Here is a 17087-nt window from a genome sequence, read left to right on the forward strand (position 1 = left end):
TCAAACACATAAACTGGCACAATGTAAATATATGATCATCAGCAGTGAGTGTCAAGAAAATAATTTGATCTGCTCAGGGTTCCCACACTTTATTCACACATCCAATTCAAGAACTTTCCAGGCCTTATTCCCTCAAATTCAAGGACCCAACACTGCATTGCAACAGTGGTCATTTTTATAATAAAGTAGCAGGCTTTACAGGAGCTCACACAATTAAAAAGAAGGAGGCCTGGATGTGTGAACATCTCTGAGGTGTTACAGTGATGACAGACTGCGGTCTCTTGCCTTCTTTAACACAGCAAGACAAAAAAAAACATGAAGGTTGAGGGACAGAGATGGGGAGTCTATTTTTAACTAAATGCATACATTTGAGCACTTTTAACAACCTTTGTCTATCAATGTCTGTTTTCTAAAAGTTTCAAGGCCTTAGTTTTTTCCCCGCACAAATTCACAGACTGAGAATTTCAGAGACCCTCAGGATCCCATCTATTATCTGTCCATTTTCTCCTTTTTTAAAATCAAAATGATGCCATTAAGGTTTCTCCTCTGACTTCCTCATGCACATGAAAGACTTTTGAAAGACTGATTTAAACATTTTAAAGACTTTTAAGGATCTGTGAGATCAGCGCCGATGTTAATGTTAATATTTCTTACCAAATTTTATTTAAAAAATCAGCACGTCATGGGTAGAAAATGGCTTAATCGGCCATCTGCTGTCTTAAATCGGCTTTGAATCTTGCAAAACCATTGCTGACATAAGAGTCAACTAGTTAGGACTTATCTATGTCATTAAAATTTGACAAAGACGCTAGTGATACACTAATCAAAACTTTAACTAGTCAACTCTTGCCCCACAAATCCACCCCGTCGCCTCCTAACACCTCCGCCTCTTGTCCCACTTTTTCACATTTTTCAGAAATATTCAGGGGGTGGAGTTAAGCTCAGAGGTGGGGGCAAACTTCATTACTCCAAATCAGTTGGAAAACATTGTAAATGTGACCAAATGGAGCACAACTAAAATGGTACACACACATTCAGCAGCATGACGATACTACTTCCTCTTCTTCACAGCTGAAATAACAGTGACTGCATATGAGGTGAGATGTGGTCAGAGTGCTGACTAAAATCAACTTCCTCAGACGCAGAATAAATCTGCTTAAAAGTGCAGCAGCACAAACGCTCACCATGAACAACTGACAGCATTGAAATAAGAACGCCAAAGGTATAAACAACAGAGTTTTATTATATTTCATTATTTTCATTCATGTGTTTTGGTAGCCTCTGACAGCTCCTCTCCGTGTCTGTGATTTGACACCACACAGACTACTTTCTGCAAACGTGTGAGAAATTTTGGAGACAAATTTGAAACAACAGTGACAGAACGCACAGACTCACAGACACCAAAATACAAAAACCTGGCCATTTCGTTTGCAACAACACGTCCTCGGCGCCCCTGTACTCATGGCTATCAACTTGATTAATACTTTAAGGACCCGCCTTTGTTTGGGGATTTGTTCTAAGTGGCTGAAAATGAAACTGGTAAATATTTCATTATATACAGTCATTGATACTCATGAGTACAGGGAGATACTCGAGACTGGTGCAAAGGGTGTCACTGCCAGATTGGTCATGGTCCTCTCATCTCCTTGCTGATTGACTGTTTACTCCACTCATGTGCTGATTGGCCCTTTGGAGCGTTTTTATGGCGTGTGAGGGACCAACACTGCCATCAGAACTGTGGAGAGGAGAAGTCAAATTATTTTCCATGCGAACACATCTGTCTTTTACAATATAGACATTTGTACACACATACATATATATATAGAAGATGTAGAGAAAAAAACAAAACTGTAAAACTGAAGTTATAAAACCAGAGAACAAGTTTCTTACGTTCTTCAGGAATTCCTCAGCAACAATACGAGCCCGGGCATTAACAGACAGTTTCATCTCGCTGATCTCCTTGTCGATCTCCTCCATGAAATGGATGACAAAGTCCACCAGCTTGTGTTTGTACATCTGCTCCGTGTGGAAGTTGGTAATCAAGAAGCTAATATCATATCCCTGAAATCACAGTCAAAGAAGTGAGTCGGAGAGACTGGTCAACACTTTGGAAATTTGACAAAAGGTATTACAAAATACCACATTGTACATATTGAGGATTGTTGTGTTTGTATATAGTTTCTACTAGTGTTGTAAAAAATATTAATTTATTGATACATAACAATTCTGAATATTTGAAACAGTTTGGGTTTTCATTTCCGACATACTGACACATCGGTGCCAGCTGCGCTTCCTCGTTCTCTCTTATTATTTGTGTTTATTAGAGTCGTGCTTGAGTAAGAGTCGTATTAGAGAAAAGCCGTCATTGTCATGTTACAGCCTTGTTATATTCATCTTTAAATAAAAATTTGGAATTGTTTGCCCTCAATGTCAATTTTGAATATTTATGGGTTTTTTTCAGGGTGTTGTATCAAAACTTTTCCAAATTCCAGTCTCATGATAACACAGCTCTCTAAAACATCTGTGCATGAAGAGCCCTTTGATGGTATTTAAATGGTCACGCTGTTCCTTTTTTAAAATCATCCTTCCTCTGTACCGATTCCTCTTTTGTGACTCACTGTCTTTAATTCCTTTATACAAAGCCCAGATCATGTTGACATCAATGTCTCTCTTGTCTTACCTCTACTGGTTTCCTCCTCAGAATGAAGAAGTTCTCCGCTCTCATCATCATGAAGCGCATGAACTTGTGGCAGAGGATCTTCTCAATCTCATCAGCCTGCGGGGAAGATTTTATTAATGCATATCAGAATTTGAGGGGAAAAAAGAAACTTTAATAGCTCATAGCTAAAAATAGTCAAATCCTGCTGCTTTTAATCACCTGTTTGACAGCGATGCTGACTCTGACAGAGTTAATGGATCCCTCGATGAGAACCTTCTCCTTTTCATTACGGCTGATCACCACAGGCTGAAGAAGCAGCTCCTTACTGCTCCTGTAACCACAGCACAGTCCAGCCGTTACAAATGAACACAGTTCTGTCAGTTTTAAATCCTTTTGTTTTACAGATACTGAAATTATTGTGCTTGAGACTCTACATAGGACCTCAGGAGTTATGGTGACTTCATGAAAAACTCTTTATCTTCTCCCTGTATTAGGAAGACACCTGAAAACAGGCTGCAGCAAGTCCCCGCTGGCTAATTTCGCAGCCCTGCCTACACTTGTGTCATTTTTTTTCCCTCTTGGATTTTCTTATGCAAGTTTGCACAAGCCTGCACCTGCATGGCAGCTGTAGCTGCTCTGCAAACAGCTCAAGGGCAGGAGAAAAGAGGAGAAACTGCAATGCAGGAGGCAAACCAGTGAGCCTGCTAGCTCCAAACACTTACCTGACCTCCACCTCTGGCTTGTTGTGACGTTCCACCACCTGAGAGGAGAAGTTCTCCAGACAGAGGGCCGCCTGCAGTGTGGCCCTCACAGCGTTTAAGTAGGGGCGCAGAGTTGCTGTCTGTGGATAGAGAATGAGGTTCATTTTTTGTATTGTTGCCCTGTGTATGATGACTTGAGAAATGTACTTTTTTACAAAAATGTCATCAGTTTATACGCCGATTTCTTTTGGTTGGATGAATATGAAAAACTTGAGTTGAGCTTCAGGAAGGAAACTTTTTTTTGTTGCAAGTTTTTCTTGCTCAAGCTTGGGAAAGAAGTCAGAATATTTTGTTAACGACCAAGCTATAAAATAATTTGTAAAATTTGTAATGAAATGATTTATTTTTGACTGATACGACTGCAATTTTGGTATCCTATAAACCCAAGAAATTTTGGAGGATGCATTTGATACTTAAATCAGTGTTCACACTAAACCTCCCAGTTAGTTGAGTGGTGACTCAACCTGCAGGGTCAGCTTTGATCAGGGGCCAAAAATAAGCTGTATGCGGGGATGAAGTGGCTCATCTACGATCCACATAACTGAAAAACATAGTACTATTAAGTATTAAAATAAAACACGGTCCTTAAAAACGTCAATGATTTCAGTTGCATTAACGCCAGTCGACAGATGACCGACATTGCAGCAGATCCAAAATATTTACGTCCATCTCCATCACCCTACTTTCGCCAAACATACACACACCTTCCCCACTGTCCACTGACAGAGCTTTTGGGGAGCTATCAGTCATAATAACGATGTGAAAAGAGGCCGAGAGGAAAAGACAGCTCGATCACTTCAGTTTCTGCAAACCGTAACAAGGATGCCCGTCCTCTCATTTCACTGTCGCCGACCAGAAAACCTCGTCTGTGAGAAACACGAAGCTAGCTAGCTAACCTCGCCTTAAATGTAGACGTAGTTAACGGAGATAAGCGGCTAAATAATAACATACAAAGATACATTTGGTGCAAGAGACTTACCATTTTTGTGCCGTAAAAGACGGAAGTTCCTCAGCCACGCCTGGGACTCCTCTTCCGTAAATCCTACATCGTCTGGTACGCACAGGGTGCGCTCGTTTTTGTTTTTTAACGCTCCGTTTGAAGAGAAGGATTCATCCACAAAACACGAATGCAGCTGCTTTCGCGTATGACTCCGCCCGGGTGGAGTGCGTTTTCGATTAATCGAGCATACCCTACGACGCGTCCATTCCGGTTTGTGCACAGGAGACATATCACTCATCGGCCGTTGGTTCAGGACCTATTTTGACATTTTTTAGCCTGTTTTTCTCAATAAAATATATAAAATTACAATGTTTTAACCTAAATATGACGTATCTGAATTTCTAAATGACGGCTTTAGCAGTAATATATTTTTTATGCACCATGACACACTATGGTTTGCGCCACTGATACCATTGTAGCAATGACATATTTTTCCGTTTTAATCTCAGTTTTATTTTGTCGGGTAGTGACGCTTGAGACCACGCCCCTAGATTTTTTAAAACTAAAGTCTCATACACTTTGTCCTTGAAATTATTATTATATTGATAATAGACTGCAATTTCATTTGACTGTTTCTCAGCAACACCCCGCCTTCAACCTCAATGGTTTCTTCCATCATGGACGCCATTCACTGACGGTAAATATCGTAGCTCCCAAATGTTTAAAAATGTGTATTATTGCTTTTGATTGGTACCATTCAAGTATCTTAATTTCAGAACGTAAAGTGTTTTTGTATTAAACTGTAAATTATGATGACCGTTATTAAAATGTAAACGTAATTTGGGCAGTGTGGGCCCAGCAAGCTCGCGCTTTATGAGGCAGACCTGCGTGTGCGTGTATCTGTGTGCGTGCGTGAATGAGTCTGTTCAGTACGTGCGTGCGTGTGTGTGCGCGCGTGTGTGTGTATGTATGTACGTGTGTGTGTGTGTGTGTGTGTGTGTGTGTGTATGTGTGTGTGTGTGTGATAGCTAAACACATAACACAGGACCACAGCTGGACTCCACTGTATGTGTCTCATCTTCTTGTCCTGTCCACCCTGTCCATTTCCTTCTGTCAGTTGATTCAGACACTGCCAGGTCTCTGTCTCACAGCAGCATCATGAGCGAGCTGAAGGACTGTCCCCCACTGAAATACTACGACTTCAAGCCTGTCGAGCATGTCAAGGTTTGTCCCCGCTACACTGCTGTGCTCGGCCGCTCAGAGGACGATGGCATCGGCATTGAGGAGCTGGACACCCTGCAGCTGGAGCTGGAGACACTCCTGTCTTCAGCCAGCCGCCGCCTCCGAGCCCTGGAGGAGCAGAGACAGGTAGGAGGAAGAAAGTTGGGGGCCCCTCTTCTTTAGCTGACCCTTTGAAACCTGAGCAATTGTCTCGATTTCTTTTAAATAGATGGAAAGAAGACGATGAGCAACTTAACAAGAATCTGTTTTCTGTGTCTGAGTTTCCCTGATGAAGGCATCAAATACACCACTGTTCCCATTGCCTCCCCTGTTGGTTGCTAACTCGCCATCTGTCCTTCACATCAGATCCTGACAGACTGGCAGGACAAGAAGGGAGACAAACGCTTTCTGAAGCTGGGAAAAGATCCAGACCCCGCTGCGTCTTCTCGCCACAAACCAAAGAAGCAGAAGTTGGACGGCAAAGGCGGTCATGCACCAGGTCCAGGTCCTGGCAGACCCAAATCCAAAAATCTACAGCCTAAAGTCCAAGAATATGAGTTTACAGACGACCCACAAGACATTCCCCGCACACCTAAAAACGATGCACCCAACAGGTCAGAAGCAGCTGCGCTTCATGATATGTCCCGTAGTCTCGTATTTGCTTTGCCTCCATGATTTTTGTACTCCCATCAGATTGTACTCAGCTTCTAAGTGTGCTATAGTAAGAACAACATTTATGAGTTTGTTCTAGGGAGGTATCTCTGTTTTCAAAATGTGTTTTTAATTTCAGATTTTGGGCATCAGTTGAGCCATATTGTGCTGATATTACAAATGAAGAGACACGTTTGCTAGAAGAGCTTCTCAAACCCCCGGAGGATGAGGCTGAGTATTTCAAAGTATGACATACAAATACATACCTATCTGTTGTTATGTTTCACCTTCATTTACTCAAGGCATGACCAAAATCTGTTTTTTAATTGTGTTAAGTAGAATGTGTCATTTTAGATGTTTGTTGATATTGTCTGTGTTAACTGTAGATTCCAGCTCTGGGGAAACACTACTCTCAGCGGTGGGCTCAGGAAGATCTGCTGGAGGAGCAGAGGGAAGGAGCTCGAGCCAACGACAAGAAAAAGAGCCTCATGGGAGGGCCGCTGTCTGAGCTGGATGCTAAAGGTGAGTCAAGACTGCAGCCTGCGCGTTATATGACTGAATATAGGCCATTCTGCCCAAAATACACTGGGGGCAGCAGTAGCTCAGCCCACAGGGCCTTGGCTTGGGAACTGGAGGGTTGCTGGTTAAAGTCCCCATCTGGACCAAGTATGTGGCTTAGACTGGTAGCTGGAGAGGTGCCAGTTTACCTCCTACTGCTGAGGTTCCCTTGAGCAAGGCACTGAACCCCCACCTGCTTGGGGCCCCTGTCCATGTACAGCCCCTTCACTCTGACATCTCTCCATTTAATGCATGTATAGCTCAGGTCTGTGCATGTGTGTGTAATTTAGGTGTGTGTAAATGACAACAGAGTGAAAAATTGAATTAATTTTTATTTTATTAATAAAGTATGCAAATTAAAAACTAAAATACTGCCATACTGCAAATGCATTAATACACATTAGTTAATTTGTCCGTTCGTTCGTTCGATCGTGCTTTCATATGTTCATTTTGTACAGACAGCACAGTGGTATTAGAATTGTAACATAAATTTACACTCAAGAGTCAGATGCACTTCCTTTAGTGTTTGCAAAAATGTACTAATTTGCAAAAATTGTCCACGGGAGGCTTTTTAAAAGTTAAAATAGGACAAATAAAAGAAAACACATTCACAAAATACAGGAGTGTCTACGGGGGGGTATCAGACGTGAGAACAACTATGTTTGCTGTAAATATTCCTCTTCATGTTCACCTGCTGTAGATGTGGACTCCCTGTTGAAAAAGTCCGAGTCCCAGCATGAATCTCCAGAAGACGGTTGTCCCTTCGGTCCTCTTACACAGCGTCTGCTCCAGGCCCTTGTAGAGGTCAGTATGATGTAATCTGAATGAATAAATGAATGCTTTTATTTTAGTGTAGGTATTATATGACACCTTTACAACAAGAGGAACAATAGTCCACAGTACATATTTCATTACATGAAGATAGCTTCTGCTATTGCTGGCCAGAAATCATAATTACAGCTGAACAACAGACACAAAATTATACAAAGAAAAGAAATTTTAAAAAAGTAATAATAATAAAAGAATAAATACAATGGCAAATAAAAATGCATTAATACACATAGTACCCCCTAATGAAACAATGCTTCCATCCTCATGTCCCAAGCTTTCTCTAAATATGTTGCTAACTTAAATGTCTCTCTCAGACAGCCAGGTCAGTCGCTGTGAGTCATCAATATCTATCAAATCTACTTCATTTTTTGTATTAGTAAAAAAATCCTCATGAATTTTCCAATAAAAAGGACAATACAGAACAAAGTGATACTCATTTTCTATTACTTTAAGGTCATGCACTGGGCAAAATCAACTTTCTTCTTCCACCCCTCCGTACCTACAGGTTTCAGTATGAAGTGGCAGTATACCTGCTCTGATCTGAGCACAAAGTGATCTCTTTAAACAGGACATAATTTTTAGTGGATTATTCATTTTTAATTTCACAGCGGGTACATAGCTTTGGTTTACTCCAAATCTCACCTGCCCAGTTAGGTTTACCTTCATGAATACCTACAACACATGCCATGCATGTCCGCTACCCACACTCCATTCTCCATTAGTAAATCCCATTTAAATCGTTTTTTTGGTTAGTCTGTTGTCATCCATATCGAGTAGCCTATTCCATAGCCTGGCAGTGCAGACCTTCCACTGCACCTCGCAGGGCTCCTAACCTGCTTCTCCTGAAACTGCCAACAGTGGTGCATATTTATGTAAACCCAGAAAGTAACGGAGGCCCCGATTATGGACCGCTACACTCTTAGAATAACTCCCATGACCCAAGATCCCAGAACCTTAGTGAAGAATTGAACTAACGCAAGCCTGAAAAAGTTGTGTTTATGTAAGAAACCCAATATCTTTAGGTGTCTTGATTTTACCAAAAACTCCTCCTCCGCCTGCTGACGCAGAGAGGACTTTTCGGCCTTGAACAAGACTTTACAAAATTAATCTTTTTATCACCTAAATAAAACTGATATTTGCTAATGCAAGTTAAAGAACTTCTAAAGTTTTATCATTCCTGAATGAAACTTCCAATAATGCACAGTGGCTTTTGAAAATGCAAATGATAAATGAGATATGAAATATTCATGTTTTAAATATTGTGAAAACGCTGAAACATGATGATATATTTTCTCTGTGTTTTTTCCTTTAGGAGAACATTATTTCACCCATGGAGGATTCTCCTATACCTGACATTTCAGGGAAGGATGCTATGGATGGTGCTGGGACCTCTCCCCGAAGCCAAGGAAAAGCTTTTAGGTATTTATTAGATAACACAGCATGTTGGCAACCACGTTCACACGTGAGTTATTTCACCCAATGACCCCAAAATCTGACGTCGGATAATAAACACAAGCTTACCCACATTATCTCACATCTTTGGTCTTGTTTCCTCCTGCAGTGTTCCTCACACACGCTCTCTGGAGGCTCGGATCAAAGAGGAGCTGGTGGCTCAGGGGCTGCTGGACTCTGAGGAGCGACCTGGACCAGGAGGAGACTCTGAGGACGAGGTCCTGGCCGAGCTGCAGAAGAGACAAGCAGAGCTCAAAGCCCTGAGTGCTCACAACAGAGCGCGTAAGCAGGAGCTGCTCCGGTGAGGACACAGGACAGTCGATATATCTACCGTGAAGTAACCTGTGCATCAGATGTATTCACTTTGTATTTGGTGCTGCCTCACAGGTTGGCGAAAGAGGAGATGCGCAAGCAGGAGCTGAGGCAGAGAGTCAGGGTGTCTGACAACGAGGTCATGGAGGGATTTCGGCGAATCATGGCAGCCAGGCAGAAGAAACGCACTCCAACCAAGAAGGAGAAGGACCAGGCCTGGAAGGCCCTGAAGGAGAGGGAAAGCATCCTCAAGTTACTGGATGGATAAAGGAACAGTTAGTGTGTGTTTGTTATCCAACAGATTGACACAGATTAGAGCAGCTGTGACAGCTGTGAGACGGTCAGTGAACAGCTGTATTTATGATGATGTATGATACAGTCTACTGCAGGTCTGCGTGATTTGACTAAAGACATTTGTGTAGTAGTTTTTATGTCCTGTACAACAGAATGCTCATGTGATCATTAACGTTTAGTACACATCAGAGACTTTTTCTCCTTTGTTGATTTTTTTTTCTTTGTCATTAAAATTATGTTTTTTATTTTTATCTTTGTAATGGAATGAAAACAATACACATGAATGTTTGAATAAATCACTTAAAGAAAGCTTTTGTTTGTGTGTGAAATGCACATTTTAGAGGAGGAGCATCATTACAGTGCAGGCGATGAGTCTTCCTGGAAGCCGTCTGGTTACCAGCGTCAAAAATAACAGACCGAAATATAGACCTCTGATAGTGATTTAAATAATGGTTAAACATCATTGGATCATTAATATTTCTTATTTTGCCATGCTTGTATGCTAATTTTGACTATTTTCTATAACTACCACATTTTATAGAAAGATTTTTTTTTGTCAAATATATTTTACTAAACTTTACAACAAAGGGCTCTTTTTGTTTTAGTGAGTCAGTGGCAGCATCCATTTCCCTGAACATGACACAGTGCTGGATCTATAACTTTGGTCATCAGAAAGACCAGTGTTTTCATGGTAAAAAAAAAAATTTTGGATGAATGTTTTTATAGCTGTTATCTCAGTGCAAATGTATTTAAATTTAAAACCATGTCTTAAACACCTAAAACTCCAGAGCTGTGGATTTCAAGTGACTTGAAGATTTCAGGACTTGACAATATCAAAAAAGATGAGCAAGCACACTTTGACCTCAACACCACTGACTCATAACTTCACTTGGACTTCAGCCTTTTCACTTGATACCTTCCCTAATATCAAAAATTTTAAAATCCATTATTTAATAGGTGTGCCACAAATAAATCCATTTCTCTTTATTTCCTGAGTCAGCTAATGTTAACACTATTAAATCCACCCTTTATTCCCCAAACCAAAACAGATACCAAATATAATTTTTGCATGTAAAAACTATGTGGCGGTAAACACAAAACAAATTAAGTTGACATGTGAGATGAAAATTACAGATGGAGATGCACTGACTTCCAAAATAACTACTTTTAACAAATAAGTACATATTTAAGCATTGATGAGATTTGTAAATCTTATATATTATTACTCTCTTTTAATTTTAATTGCATTACATTTGGCTAAGGGCAAATTATGACTTGCTTAGGACTCATAACTGAGTTTAGGACTTGGACCTTGCCAGTGTGTACTTGGGACTTTGGTGCAAAAACTTGAGACTTGCAAAAAATGCAAAATAGCACATGAAAAATGTTCTGCGTCAGAGTTTGGAGAAACTGTATTTTCAGTTTTGTTTTTTCATTATTTAGTAAGTTAATATCTTGAGATATGGATACAGTTTTTGTTTTAGTTCAGGCTCATTTCCCCTTTTTGAGAAAACATTTAAAAAAGCATGTCACCTTATCCTCCCCTTCACATTAACTATGGGAGGAGTTCCTCTTCACTGAGGCACCACTAGATGTCAGTCACTGTCTCTTGTCTGGAGCCACAGAATTAAACACAGCAGAGGCTCCTGTGGTTGGCGTCAGCCCAGCACAGTGTGTGTCAGTGCCGTTTGTGTCCAGTCTTCACTTGAAGATATCCTCACTGATCTTGATCCCAGGATAAAGCTGGAGACTGTGTGTCTCAAAGTGTGCAGCTGTGTTTGTGAGGGTCACTCGGTTCACAACAGTCAGACACACACTGCTGTTTCTCGACCCCCACAGACATGCGACAACCAGTGTCAAAGTTTTAACAGCCACGGCAGTAGTTGCCAACTTTTTTTTTCCTAAAGTAGTTTTGGATTACTGAAAAATCAATCTAAAACACATATCCAAAGAATACCCAAAGTAAACTGAAACCCGTTCATGTTCCACTTTTTTTGTACATGCATAGTCTTTCTCTTTTTCAGTTTTTCCTCAATGGCCAGAATCACTGTAGTGCTTCTGTCATTGAATAATATCAGCTTAAACACACAGAATAAAACATGTTTTTTAATGTTTGCCCGAATATTTTCTTTAAAAAATGCTGCAGATGGCTAGAACTGGGAGGTATTAGCTGGGAAAAAAAGCAGTGGGGCCATAGAATGAAGCCTTGTATAGTCCATATTCAGTATATAACAACATCACAGAAAATAAACCTTTTTTCCACATGTTCTCTAAGGTCATTATTATTATTATTATAGGATAAAATAATCTACCAAATAAAAAAGAAAAATAATCAACACAGACATAAATGTCTATTTAGGACTTTACTGTATAGTATTTTACATACTTTACTGTACAGTATACTGTATACTGTATATAAAACACCCTTCGAAAGCAATTCAATTGATTGGACCACATAGGAGCCATTTATTTATCATTTCTGTACATGTATTACAGTCTATGGTACAAGCAAAGGGCCGTGGGGCTTAGAAGTGTCTTTACTACAAGACCCAGGGTGCCTCGGCCGCGCGCTGTCGCTTTTCCTACCTTGAAACTACAAAAACTTCAGCTCAGGCCGTGATTGGCTAGAGGTCACCTGGCAACCCATTCGAAGCTCCTATTGGCTCAGTGAGTAACGTATCGAAACTTCGGCTCTCTAACATGGCGGCTAGCAAGTGTTTATTAATCCCAATTAAAGATATAAAACTTCAGTGTTAATGAAATATGAATCTTTAAAACGATGCGACGGCTGTTTGTGGTAGATGACCAATGCGTTTGGACTAAAGATTTCACTGGAGTAAGATTGTGTGGACGTTTGGGAGTTAACGAGCAGCGTTTCTGTTGGAAAAGAATGGCAACAAATATGGATTATTGGGTCACAAACACTTCATAGGTAAGTAATAACTGTTTATTTGTTTGTAGTTTGTCGGACAGAATGGTTTATTAAGCCAGCTGTGGTGGTGAGTGTCTTTAAATAGACAGCATTAATGTCGCCACAGTAAGCTAGTTTTCCATTGATATGCTTTGTGTTAGTCAGAGCCCTGAGCGGGACTGTTTTCTTAATGCCATTCCTGCCGGATTTATGACTGTTTCCACCTGCTCCCGCCACGGGTCTGTCTGTTTCACTCCCGCCCTGACCCGCAAACAGATAGTTATTTTATCTAAACTGTTAAAAATTACTCAAATTCACAGTGTATCTCTGTCCAGCTGGCAGCCCGCCGACCACTGAGTATTTTTTGACCCCATTCTCAGCAACATCAATACCGCCTGCCCCTGCAAGACTTGGGTCTGAATGCAGGACTCTACTGTGCAGCACTCAAATAACAGCGAAAAAAGGCAGATGTTTTATATGGTAACCAGCAAAAATCAACTCACAGGTCCCGTGGAAGGGCTGTCGGATTTCTAGCTAGCCAGGCATGTATGCATAGGTATTGATTGTAGTTTATTCTGGTCATTTTTAACTTAACTAAACTCAAAATCATAGCCTATAAAATATATCTAAAAACAATAAGTTGTTACTTTTGAAGCAGTGATAAACCAAAAGAAGTTTATACTGACAGATAAGGTTTCTGAAGCCTTAGCTCATGCACCCAGGCTTATTAGATTAAATATTTTTACAGTTCCCTGTAGTTTTATACACTGAAAATGAAAGAAAACAAAATATACATAGCTTATATGTGGCAATAGTACCAAATAAAATGGATATACATAGTAGTGTTCATATCACAGTTTTATATTTGTTAAACATCTAGTGTTTTGCATATTTTCATCTCCTTTTAAAAACTAAAAATGTACTGCTTTGACTTATACTGTACATCTCGGTTTTACATTTGTGTATCTTTATTATTATTTATTTTAATATATGTGTGCGGGTTCCTCGTTATTCATACTGACTAATTTGGAACAACTTCTGGATGCTGTCTGGGAGCATCTTTTCTTTTTTAATTTTTACATTATGTGTACGGTTTTAAAGTGCACTACATCTGAGTTCATAAATAAGAGTAGGATTTCCTGCAGGTGTAGGATATACAGAATATGCTGGCGAAACCCTGATTGGAAACTGACTAAATCCACAACAACACAGCTCGACCATCTTTTCAGAGCTGACTGGTTAATAATAATATTTAAGCTCATGATCAGTGTCCTTGAGTTCAGAGCTTACAGCCAGACTGGAGGCTGCAACAATGGCCCAATCATCATGTAACACCCCCCCCCCACCCTCAGTTTAGGTCGGTGTCCTCTCTGCAAATTCATAATGCCATCAGTCCATGTGTATGAAAGCTTTTAATAACACACAGACCTATTGAATCCTCCTCATAGGTGAATGAACGGCTGAATAAATAGCCGCGGCGGCCCCTGGAGGCTGGGCGTATTGCACAGGGCTTTTGTTGCATTTGTTGTCATTAGACCTAAACTGAAGGGCAGGTGGGTTTTGTGTTGATGCACTGGTCATACACGCTCAATGATGCTCGTCCGCTGTTTGCCCATCCTGTATTGAGCTGCCTTTTTTAAAGGCCAGGCAGACTCCTTTTGACAGCCCAGGTGGTACATCCCTCACAGATCTATGAGGCTCTCTAACTTCAGCCTCAGCAACTCAATCACGTAGCTCTCGCTCCTCTCACCATGTGAAATTCAGCTCCGTGGTGAGCTTCTTCACTCCTCTCTGTCATGCCCTGTAAATGTTTACGGCTGTTTAAGTAGAGGGCTCTCCGCTGGAGAGTCTGGGTAAATAACTTGAACTTCAGTGTTCTAGCGTAAGACGTGCAGCGGCTGCATGTCTGGGACCTTTTCCCTCTATCTTCTCAGGCAATTACTAGATGGCAAATAGAGTGTAAATACGGTACTATCATGCGGGCAGGCTGTTGTGTGTTGCATGTTTACATGAGTGCACACTTATCTATGCTGCTATCACCCCAGACCTTCTGTCAGTGGGGACCTTTCTGTCCATTAGCTCTTTGTTTTCCCAGTTAGTACGCTTCTTTCTCCATGGCTCTCCTCCTACTCCACCTCCGGGCCTGCGTTCCTGAGCTGGTACTGAGCGTGGATAAACACACACGCACATACACACACACACACACACACACTCACAGATATAGGAGTAAAGGGATTTACCATAAATGTGTTGATCCTTTGTCCTAATATGTCAGCTTTCCTGCTGAATTGAAAATGTGTGTGTGTGTGACAGAGATATAGACAGAGGTTGAGACAGCTGCTAAGGCTGGCTGCTCCGCTGAGAAGACCCTCTGTCCAGCCAGGCCACGCCTCGGCTCTACTCCCCGCACAGTGAACTATTGTCTTCAGTGCTGCTTCCACTATTCTGATGTCATGGTTTGTCCCTCCCCAGAGGACTGCTGTTGCTGCTGTGTAAAACTTGACAGACCCTTTAGCCCACAGACAGTGCCACAAAGGACTACATGCATTATATAGTCGCACATACAAAAAAAAACACTCCTGTGCTCTCACCTGTTCAACCCCTCCTTTACAATGGTATGGTTTGAATCTGATTTGCTTTTCATTTGCATGGCAGTTGATGCTTTTCTTGTGTGACTCCTGAATTTGGTAGTTCATATGCAAATGTTTTTGACTCGTTCAGCTTCCGCCTGCCTGGGCTTTGCCCCTCAGTGAGGTAAAGAGTCTCAGGTCCCCTTTCCAGACTGTCATGCCTCCAGGGTAGTTTTTACAAAATAAGCACAATCAGCCACAGACACGCCATTCACTGAAGGGCAACAAACCCAGTTAGACAAGAGTGGTATATAAGCTGTAATGGCATTATTAACCATGATGGTGGCATGGCTGCATGGATGACAATGTGAGTTTGTTGGTTGGTTGGTCCAACGCCTCGCTTCAGACTACAATATCTCAGTTACTATCTCATCAATTGCCATGAACGTTAGTACAGACTTTCATGATCCTCAGAGGATGACTCCTACTGATTTGGATCAACCCCTGACTTTTGCTCTACTGCCACCATGAAGTTCAAGTGCTCTCTGCCACAAAAGCTCCAACAGAAATTGGGAAAAGGCCTTTTGGGTTTTCTGCACCCCTGGCCTGGAATGTGTTGCATAATGATTTGAAGCTTAAGGAGCTGGTGTTGTTAAAAGGCTTTTAAATCTAAAATGAGACTTAGAAGAATATTCTATATGATGTCGATGTTTTTAGTCTGCCCGGTTGTACAACTTACTCCCAGAGCTGACTCATGGATAGTTCTTTTTTCTTTTTTTTAAAAAAATTTCAGTGCTTGTGAATTGTATTTTGTCTCCCTTTATGTCTCCGTCTGCAACTTTGTGTTTTCACTGTTTTGATTGTCTCAGCCAGGTCTGCCGTGAAAAAGAGAATCTTAATCTCAGCGGGATCAACCTGGTAAAATGTTGAATAAATAGAAGTCGCCAAATATCATGACAGCTTTTAGATGGATTTGTCATTCATGTTCCCCTCAGGAAACATCCAAATGAGTTTGGTGATCCCCTGACTTATCCTCTGGCGCCATCAGGTCATTTATTAACTTGTCAAATAGTATTGATGATATAAAACTAATGACACCCCTGTTGGCCTACGCTGTACTTTGTGTGTAGCAGTTATCATAACCATTAGCATGTTAACATGCTGACCGTGGTTGTATAGCTCCCAACCATCATCATGTTAACATCAGCACTCTGGGCATGTTGCCATGCTAGCCTTAGCATTAAGCTTAAAGCACCACTGTGCCTAATTATATGCTAATATATATGCTTTAGACCATAGACAATATAAAAAAGTGTAAGTAGTCACCATAATGTCACCCACTGGTTTATGGACTACAGTTTTAAATCCTCAAGTTTAGCATTTTAGCTGTCGCCATCTTGTTTTTGGTTTTTTTTGTGCCAGAAGTGACCATATTTGGACTAGACGGTGGAGCTGTGTAGGACTGAGGGTTTGATCTGACTGAGAAGCTGATGACACTGCTGTTGTAGCGACTTGTCAGTTATAAAGTAGCCATGCCCCAAAGCATACTGTGCTTTATTGTGTATTTTTTAATCTTAATGATGCCATCATTTTCAAAATAAGCATCCTGCTGTATTGAGGAAAACTTTTTTTTTTATAGAGATTAAGGCCATAAACTCATCAAGAAAATGTTTAGTGAGGTAATAAATCATGTGAGAATCTGGGTAATTTTCTCATAGACATTAGAAAAAATTGCAGGTTTAAAGCACTCTTGCATTGGCTTCACTTTTCAGAGGTGGATATACTGCTGCAGCCCCCTGCTGCAGACTCTTAGACCATGATTAGATGAGAATAGCCCTACTAAAAACAGAAAAGCCTTTACTTTGCGTTTAAAAAACAAAAAACAAAATCTGTGTTCACATGATAACATAGTGAGAACAATCGTTGT

General features: G+C 40.8%; 2 protein-coding genes across 2 annotated transcripts; one reads left to right on the top strand and one right to left on the bottom strand.

Annotated features, from left to right (window-relative positions):
- Positions 1-1223: 1223 nt before the first annotated feature.
- On the bottom strand, positions 1224-4504 carry LOC121955168 (actin-related protein 2/3 complex subunit 4). Its single transcript, XM_042503013.1, has 6 exons — positions 4400-4504; positions 3382-3500; positions 2879-2990; positions 2681-2776; positions 1891-2061; positions 1224-1735 (listed from the first exon to the last, which is right to left on the bottom strand). Exons 1-6 carry the CDS (start codon positions 4400-4402, stop codon positions 1730-1732), a joined length of 507 nt encoding a protein of 168 aa, XP_042358947.1. The 5' UTR covers positions 4403-4504; the 3' UTR covers positions 1224-1729.
- Positions 4505-4608: 104 nt separating this feature from the next.
- tada3l (transcriptional adaptor 3 (NGG1 homolog, yeast)-like) lies at positions 4609-9988 on the top strand. The gene is made up of 9 exons (XM_042503002.1): positions 4609-5057; positions 5478-5728; positions 5948-6195; positions 6372-6477; positions 6619-6754; positions 7491-7594; positions 8934-9040; positions 9183-9374; positions 9461-9988. Exons 2-9 carry the CDS (start codon positions 5519-5521, stop codon positions 9651-9653), a joined length of 1296 nt encoding a protein of 431 aa, XP_042358936.1. The 5' UTR covers positions 4609-5057; positions 5478-5518; the 3' UTR covers positions 9654-9988.
- The last annotated feature ends 7099 nt before the right edge of the window (positions 9989-17087 follow it).

The sequence above is a fragment of the Plectropomus leopardus genome, chromosome 2, assembly GCF_008729295.1.
Source record: "Plectropomus leopardus isolate mb chromosome 2, YSFRI_Pleo_2.0, whole genome shotgun sequence".
NCBI classification, from domain to species: Eukaryota; Metazoa; Chordata; class Actinopteri; order Perciformes; family Serranidae; genus Plectropomus; species Plectropomus leopardus.